We start from the raw sequence: 8076 nt of genomic DNA on the forward strand, positions 1-8076 counted from the left end.
ATGCACAGTTCCATCAGGTGTTTGCTAACTGCAGCTGGCTAGTCTGAAGGAGCTGAGTAGGGGAGTCGTGGGGGACGGCTGCTCTATGAGGCGGAAGTTTAGAAACTGCAGCTCAGAGAAGGAGCAGTGCCTCAAAGGCGGGACTAAGTCCACCTAGATGTTCTGCACAGCTGAATGGTTGCCGTGAAGGTGAAAGGATTTCTCAAACATGCATGAAAGAATGAAGGCAACACTCCAGGTTTGGATTTGACGAGGGAATAACATTATAACATGAAGTAAACCTCATAAAAGTCAATTTTACATAATACTGCTCCTTGAAATGATTAAAAGGAACAGAAATAAATGCTTGAAATATCTCCCTGTGCAAAGTCAAAGCTGCAGCACGAACAGGTTTTGCTTTTAGAAACAAATTACCGTATTTTCCGCACTATAAGGCACACCTAAAAACCTTCAATTTCCTCAAAAGCCGACAGTGCGCCTTATAATCCGCATCTAGCAACTACGGTAAGCAGCCACCGACTTAATTTTCGCCCGTAGAAGAAAAAGCGCGCAGTGCATGCTGGGATAGTTGTCAGAACGCTGGTTTGTTAATAAAGTTTGATTGACCTATCTACCCATCGACCGTCTAGAATCAGGTCGTCTGCAGGTCATTTAGCACCACGTTCTCCACGAACATGCTGTGCGCGAACGGAGAAGGGTGACCATCGTCCGGTCATGCCCTGGCCCAGTCGCGGAAGGCTCTCCACACCGACCGGAGTCAGACTGTTTTGTTGACATACTGCATGTCAACAAAGTGGCTTTAGACATTCATCCTTTAGTGCAGCTCCATGTAGTGGATGCATAATGTAACTCCAGCCTCTACTGTAGCGTCTATTCTATGCGCCTTATAATGCGGTGTGCCTTATATATGAAAAAAGTTTTAAAATAGGCCATTCATTGAAGGTGCGCCTCATAATCTGGTGCACCTTATAGTGCAGAAAATACGGTAACTTTTCAATGATATTCAAATTTACTCAGATGCAAACGTGCTAGTAGTCTTTGTCAATGCACTTGCATAAAGCAAGAACAGAGGAATGGGAAATTTCAACCAAACAGCAGTACTTTGTGGTCATGAAACACATGAGGATGAGGCATAAAGGAAACGTCTAATTACTAACCTCACGGAAGTAAATCTACATTTTTTCATCAATACAAAGATTATCCTCCCAGCATTGAAGCGAAGGAACTGAACTGTTTTCCTAAACTACAGTGCAGTTGATCATTAGTCCAGATACAGGGTGGAAACTACGGTGAAGGCTTTGGCAAACAAACTTTGCCCTGTTGTAAACCATTGTCTCTGTAAACACTGGTGCTTCACCAATGGATACCTGAACGCCGATGTATAGAGAAGTGACAAATACAGACGACACATTAGCTAAAGAAAGTTAACGGAAAACGTGAAAAAAAAAAAAAAAAGAGCCAGCAAAATCTCAGGCTCACTTTAGAGTCCAGAGATCCAGCAGTATTCCTCAGTGCATTTTCCCATTTTGACATCATATCACAGTAAGCACAAAAAACATTGTTCCTACAGTACAGCAATATACACAGCTATCTCACAGGTACTTTGACATAATAAAATTCTGTGGGTGTTGCACAGAAAATAAGCACGCACTGTATATTGCAGATTAAACACAGTGCCAAAACAATAGCTTCCACATGTGCATAAAAGTTTCATCACTGTACATATTTAGGTGTTACTTACACACACGACACAAGTTTAACATGACAACATATTTTTAGCAAACAGAAACAAAAACAAAAAACCTTTAAATATCTAAACTAAATGTCTCCCAACATTCAGAGGAAACAATCACCAACAAAAGGAGAAATCATGTCTGAAGTTTCATGCATTTAGTAGGAAAATAAAAGACCAACGTTTCTGTTTCAGACTGTGACAGGAGAAGTAAAATAGTCTTTAAAACACATTTAAGAAGGAATCATTGCAGCTGCAGAATAAAATTTTTTTTTCCACTGGCTAAAAGTGACCCAACATAGTGACCAAGAAAAGAGCCTGTTTTTATTCTCAAACAAATTTCACCTGGACTGATTTTCTGGCTCAGATCCTGGATACCTACATCCAGCTTCATTTTCAGCTTAGCACTTCAACATTTTAGACCAAACCCATAGACTACCTATTTTAATATACCAAATTATTCTGAAATGGTCAAAAGCAGCCTCAGCTAATGTCAAGATGTAGATTTAAACTAGAGATGCACAAAGAAGTGTTGGAAAATATGACATTTTAAAGCTTAAAACCATAGAAAATATTTAGCTTGTATAAACTTCTTAACCCTGATTCTAATGTGAAGATTAAAAATATTTAAATATTTTGTGGAATCTGGATGTACAGGTTAATTTAGTACATGCTTCCTTATCAAATGTGTGAGTTATCATTACATAGAGAGCTGAAAACATGAACAGACCAACCACAAGAAGGAGGAAATGAAAGCTTGACATTTTGATTTTTGTTACATTATGTTAGTATAGCAAATCTTCAAAGTAGAACCCTGAATATCAACTAGAAAGCTGTTTTAAGCTAACTCGTTCCATTTTCTTGAATAACTTCCAGGAGGAAAAATAAAAGTAATTTTAGGAGTTTAATTTTTACTCTTATTTGAGTAATACTATCATGAAGTATCGCTACTTTTGCCTAAGTAACATTTCTGGATATATTTCATAAGTTCCATAAGTCTTATATGTGGAACATTTATTTTTCATTGATTTTACTGCTTGAATTTGTTAATTTGGATTGATATTTATTTGTACTTTTTTCTCTCTGGTCGTTAAAATACCTGATTTTCCTTAAAATTTTCTGATGGCATAATTTTTATACATTAAATCAGATGATCAGTTACTCTAGGTACTTCAGTCGTCTTTCTACCAAATACTGCATTACTCTTACTTACGTCACTAGTTTTCACTTTTGCAGATTGAAAATAAGTTGAAGTAATGTTACTCCAACTTCATTACCCAACTCTGAAAATGACCAATCCAGATATTGGAGCTATAATGGCAGTTTATTATACTATACTCCATAGATCCTGAATAGAAATGAGAAATTGTTACATTCCTTTTGGCAGCTCAAAGCTTCACAAAACCAGAGATCGGTATCCAGTCAGAACACAATGATTGGTGCATCTCTTGCTTAAACCAGACGTAGAAACAACATAATAAAATATTGTGCATCCCTAAATGTATTTATGATACATATTTATTTCCATCTCTACTGTGTGATTATTATTGTCAATATCCCAGGCCCTCTGACTGTAGCAGAAGAATCTGCTGCAGTGACCAAATGCTTAAACACAGGAATTCTAAAATACAACCTAGTTGAGTAAAAACACATTTGTATAAACTATCCTGATTTTATTGTTTTTCAAAAATAATTTTAATTAAGCTTTTTGGGTTTTTCCTCTTTTTTTTCTCCTTTGTCTGTACAAGAAGGCAGGTTTGAACAAAGACAGATCAAACAGGTCCAGTTCATTTAACAGTCACAGGATGGGGCGCTCCATATAGAAACTCTTGAATCTGTGTTTTCGAATGAAAGCATAAAGTGCAAAAAAGATATGGAACATATCTGTGAACAAAGTGAGGGAAACCACCCACCTAAAAGGACATCAAGACTTCATCAAGACAAACCTCAACAGCAGAAAGATGAATTAAAGACAAAAACAACATAAACATGGCAGGAAAACAACCAAACTCAGATGTGTGCTTAAAGTAACAGGTGGAAGGTGTTTGGCTCTTCAGATAGCAAAAAAATAGAAAAGGAGGGAATGAGGATAACAAAATGACAGCATCACAACCACACAGATGTAAACTAAGTACATTCTCAGTGCATCAACAGTGCTGTTTGGCAGTTCAGCTGACTGGAAAAATAGGTTTCACCCACTGAGGTCCCATCTTTGGGAGGAATCCAGGAATCTCCACGACAGCCATGCTTACTCTATTTTATTCCATATTTGACCTTAAAATGAAAGAGAAATGTTTGTTGAAAGACATTCACGTGCGTTCCAGAGGAACCCCCGACTCTGCCTTCAACCAGTTCCCACGTTCCAGTCCTCCCAGTCACCGTAGTTTTGCATAGATATCATTACGCAAAAATCCAACCACATTCTGTACAAGTAAAGCAGAACGAGTCTGTAAACATTGTTTTCTTCACCAAGACTGAGCGGATCCGCAGTTAGGTTCTGACTTATGAGGCAGTAGTGACAACACAACGGTAAATTATGCAGGACAAGCAACTTGTAACTCCGTAAAAATTTCTTCTTAGCTTTTTTTTGTTGTTTATCTTTTTGCAATGAAAACCAAAACGTCAAGCTTTTAAGGCAAAACAAGTATCCACAGTGATTTATGATTTCATGCATAAATGATGACTCCTATTCCCTTTGATAAAATCCATTCTCAGAAATAGCCTAAAAATAAAGTGATGACTTTGTGCCTCTTGGGGCATACATATATCACAAACCGTCAAGATGAAAGCACAAAACCCAAGCTAGACTGAGAGAAGTCTACCTTTTCTGGATTTTCTCTAAATCAACAAAATACTCAGGCAGCTGGACTGGAATATGCTGATTGTTTTAACTGTAGCTAGTCACCAGGCTGTCTCTGCTGCCGTCCGGCTACCTCAAACAGTTAGCCTGGTGTTAAAAAGCGACCCGAATGGTGAATATAGAGACTAAGCCATCTAACAGATTACCCTATGCCGGAAGCTAGAAGCAGTCTTCTAGCTTCTCCATGCAATTTCCCACATAGGATTTTTTTCGTTTTGTTTTGTTTTTGAAAAACTCACAGTCAGGGGTTCGATTGAGTGGAATCGCTTGCTCTGCTCAGGCAGAAGTGCTGGACGGCCCAGTTCAGGTACGTGAGCGATGGAGAGCGAGAACTAGAGGCGGTCGAGGCGAAATGCGTCCTCTGTGGCGGGGTCGGCGAGAATCATGTCCGGGTCGTTCAGCATGTGCAGGCCATCCAGAGTCAGAGGGTCGATTTTTAAATCATCCAGTGGGAACTGGGAGTCCACGTCGAAGCCGATGTCTGTGGACAGTGAGCTGGTCAGGTCCTTGGGGAGGCTCGGTGGAGACTCTCCACTCACTGAAGCAAAGCAAGATATTAGATTGGTAAAAACAAAAAACAAACAAAAAAAAAAACATAGTGAATATTGGTTTTAATTAAGTCTTTGGTGCACTAAGGAAAATTTCCAGAGCTAAATATAATAGAAAGGATCATGTGAAGGAAGATAAAACAGTGCCCTGGCTTAATCTCATTAATTATGATGGATTATCAACTAATCTAGTATTAATATTATACAGACATTAAAAAAGGTCTTTTGCTGAAAGAACAACAAAGAAAGAACCCTCCAGTCAGAATAAGGAAGCCAAAACTGCACAAAAAATAAATACATTTTGCAGAGAACTAGAGTTTCAACCAGTAGTTTGTTAAGCTGTTGTCTAAATTGAAACTGAGCATTCCTGTATATCAGCTGGCTACAGCAGAAAGCTTCTTCTGTTTTTCATCCCCTTAACAGAAACTTTCAGCTTCTTCCCTCCAGTCAGAGGTTTTTAGTCCCTAAATGTTGGACAAGACGCTTTAAAAACAGCTTTGTTCCCACTGCTGCATCAATGCTCTCAGTTTTATGCTAATATTCTTATTTCAACACAATACTTATATTAATTACATACTCTCCTCTTCTGGGTCTTACTTTGCTTTGAATATGACTCGTGGACCATTAATCATTTTATCTGTCAAAGGTTATGTGATGTGTTCTTACTTTTCACAGTGTAAGAACACATCACATGTGTGTATGAATATGTATGATTTGAACCACTGCAAACCAAATCCACCTTTGGGTAAATAAAGTCCCCTGACCTAACCAAACCTAAAACTCTTTGTCTGTAAATCTGTTCTACCCAAAACTCCTCAAATGTTACAGTTTTAGCTTCACTTTGTTCAAATTATTGTTAAAAAATCTGCTACTAGGCTCCTTTAGCTGTCCAGCTATTAACTGATTAATCCAAAATCAATCACAAGCACTGTACTGATGTTAAGTCAAGCAGAAAGGCCTGAAATCAGCTTAAGGAAGTGATCAGGTGGGACTGGGAGGTCTGGATGGACTCAGACAGTTTAACAACATGAGGCTCACAGACAGAAGTCTGCAGTTTCAGACGGAACTGAAGATTTCTGCATTAACCAGTCTGGACAAAATGTTGAAGTGGCACCTGTCAGAATGATGTTGGGGATGTTGCCATGGCTACTGTAGCCCAGCTGCTGGGAGTCCTGAAGGTTGCAGTGGCCGGTCAAACCCATCATAAGAGCCTGGGAGTAGTTGAGGGTGGAGGTCTGGCTGTACAGGCCGTCAGAGCTTATGGGGGTCTCCATCATGTTGAACTGCTCCAACTGGAAGTCACAGAAAACATTTCCCATTCCAACTGCGTTGGAATTCTTTTTGTGAATACACACACACACGCACGCACACACACACACACAGGATGGACCTGTTGTGAGAGAACGCTGGCCTGAATGGATGGCAGCTGCTGGTCGTAGAAGTCAGCAAACACACTACCCAGGATGGAGTTATGCTGCAAGAAACAAGATCTGATCGTTATTCCTGTCCAAACTCCTGAAACGCTCCGAGTGACAATGAGGAGGGAGCAGTGGAAACACGGTGGATGGAAAGAGCACAGCAATGCAAATGCTTCAAGTCACCTCACAACAGGGGTGCCCAAAGTGTGCCCCGGGTGCCATCTGTAGCCCCTGGACTGACTTTGTGCAGACCATGAGTGCAATTAAAAATTGATCCCCTCTTTGAAAAAGTAGTTGATGTAGATGGAGACTTTTTATTTTTAATCAGGGTAAAATTATTACAAATTAAAATCTTACAATAGAAAATGTTGACAACAAACACAGCAGGCTTTAATGTACCCAGATCTGCCTTTAATGAATTTATTAAACTTGGTCATATATGTTTCTGTAAAAGTGACCTAAATCCCATTTTTATTGCTCAGAATCGACAAAAAAGTCATTATTTACAGTAGAGACATTTTAAAATTCACCCTTGTCTTTTAATGAGGTCAACCTGCAAAATGCTTTTCCTGTTTTGGATCTGCAATACTTTACACATCCTGTTACTCATTTAATATTGCACAATAACTAAAAAAAAACAAATGACAGTGTTTTGTTTTAATTTACTTTAACATTTTTTTGGTGGCGACTCTTTTTGACTCGACTGTTTTGGTCTATGTGACAAAAAGTTTTGACACCCCTGCCTTACAATAATGTAATGTAAAGATACATACAGATAACTAACGTATGTATCTTCATTACGTTGTTGAGTATGTTTGTCAAACACCCTTATACACCACTTCATTCATGTAGCAAAATAAATATCAGCCATTTTGCAGTTACTTTTGTTTTTCAATCCATTTGGTTGAAGCCTTCTAACTCTATGAGCTTGAAGTAGATTTTTATTTATACAATTTTATACTGCAGAATTTCCCCCTCCCTCCATGTGACCTAAATAAAACAAAACAGATATACAAATTAACTCAAAAAATGGGTAAAAAAAACAATAACTAAATATAACCCAAACTATTTTTTTACCATATATAATATATCACATTCTCATATTCCGATGTAGAATAAAAAGAATAAATCCAACCATCACAAGGAAGCTGTGATGGTTCCTTGTGATAGAAAGAGAAAAAAAACCCTTAAAAACCCAGTAAGCTGCAATGGGTCAAATAACTGGTAAACTGGTTTAAAATTAAATATTAAGAAGGAGTATTTAGCTCATCTTGATTTAATTTTATCATTATGACTATCAAGATCTGCCTCACTGATAGATAAGCTCTGTGTTCTTCTCACATTATTTGCATTGTGAGCTTCTGTCTTAACTTTAGGGAAGGTTTAAATGAGGAACTTACTTTTATCGTCACTTAGAAAAGTAGTTCAAAGAAAGGTAAGCTCTGTTGACGCAATATTAGCAAAGCTAACTGTATAGAGACACATAAGCATTGTGATGAAAAAAAGTTGTCACTCACT

The 8076-nt window shown here is 38.2% G+C and overlaps 1 protein-coding gene and 1 long non-coding RNA gene across 5 annotated transcripts in view; one reads left to right on the forward strand and one right to left on the reverse strand.

Moving 5' to 3' along the window:
• Positions 1 to 280: 280 nt before the first annotated feature.
• On the forward strand, positions 281 to 1791 carry LOC107833166 (uncharacterized). Its single transcript, XR_001658880.1, has 2 exons — positions 281 to 415; positions 978 to 1791. It is a non-coding gene; the product is annotated as an uncharacterized LOC107833166 (long non-coding RNA).
• A 1626-nt stretch (positions 1792 to 3417) lies between these two features.
• The window catches only part of crtc1a (CREB regulated transcription coactivator 1a), a 59574-nt gene continuing 54915 nt past the window's right edge, over positions 3418 to 8076 (reverse strand). For all 4 annotated transcript variants that reach the window (XM_016661647.1, XM_016661646.1, XM_007573805.2 and 1 more), the window contains 3 exons: positions 6531 to 6614; positions 6255 to 6432; positions 3418 to 5130 (listed from right to left, as the gene is read on the reverse strand). In XM_016661647.1, the coding sequence (XP_016517133.1) occupies positions 4925 to 5130; positions 6255 to 6432; positions 6531 to 6614 (468 nt within the window). In that variant the 3' untranslated portion in view covers positions 3418 to 4924. The remainder of the gene's footprint in view (positions 5131 to 6254; positions 6433 to 6530; positions 6615 to 8076) is intronic.

Source organism: Poecilia formosa, unplaced genomic scaffold (genome assembly GCF_000485575.1).
Source record: "Poecilia formosa unplaced genomic scaffold, Poecilia_formosa-5.1.2 Scaffold338, whole genome shotgun sequence".
Lineage (NCBI taxonomy): Eukaryota > Metazoa > Chordata > Actinopteri > Cyprinodontiformes > Poeciliidae > Poecilia > Poecilia formosa.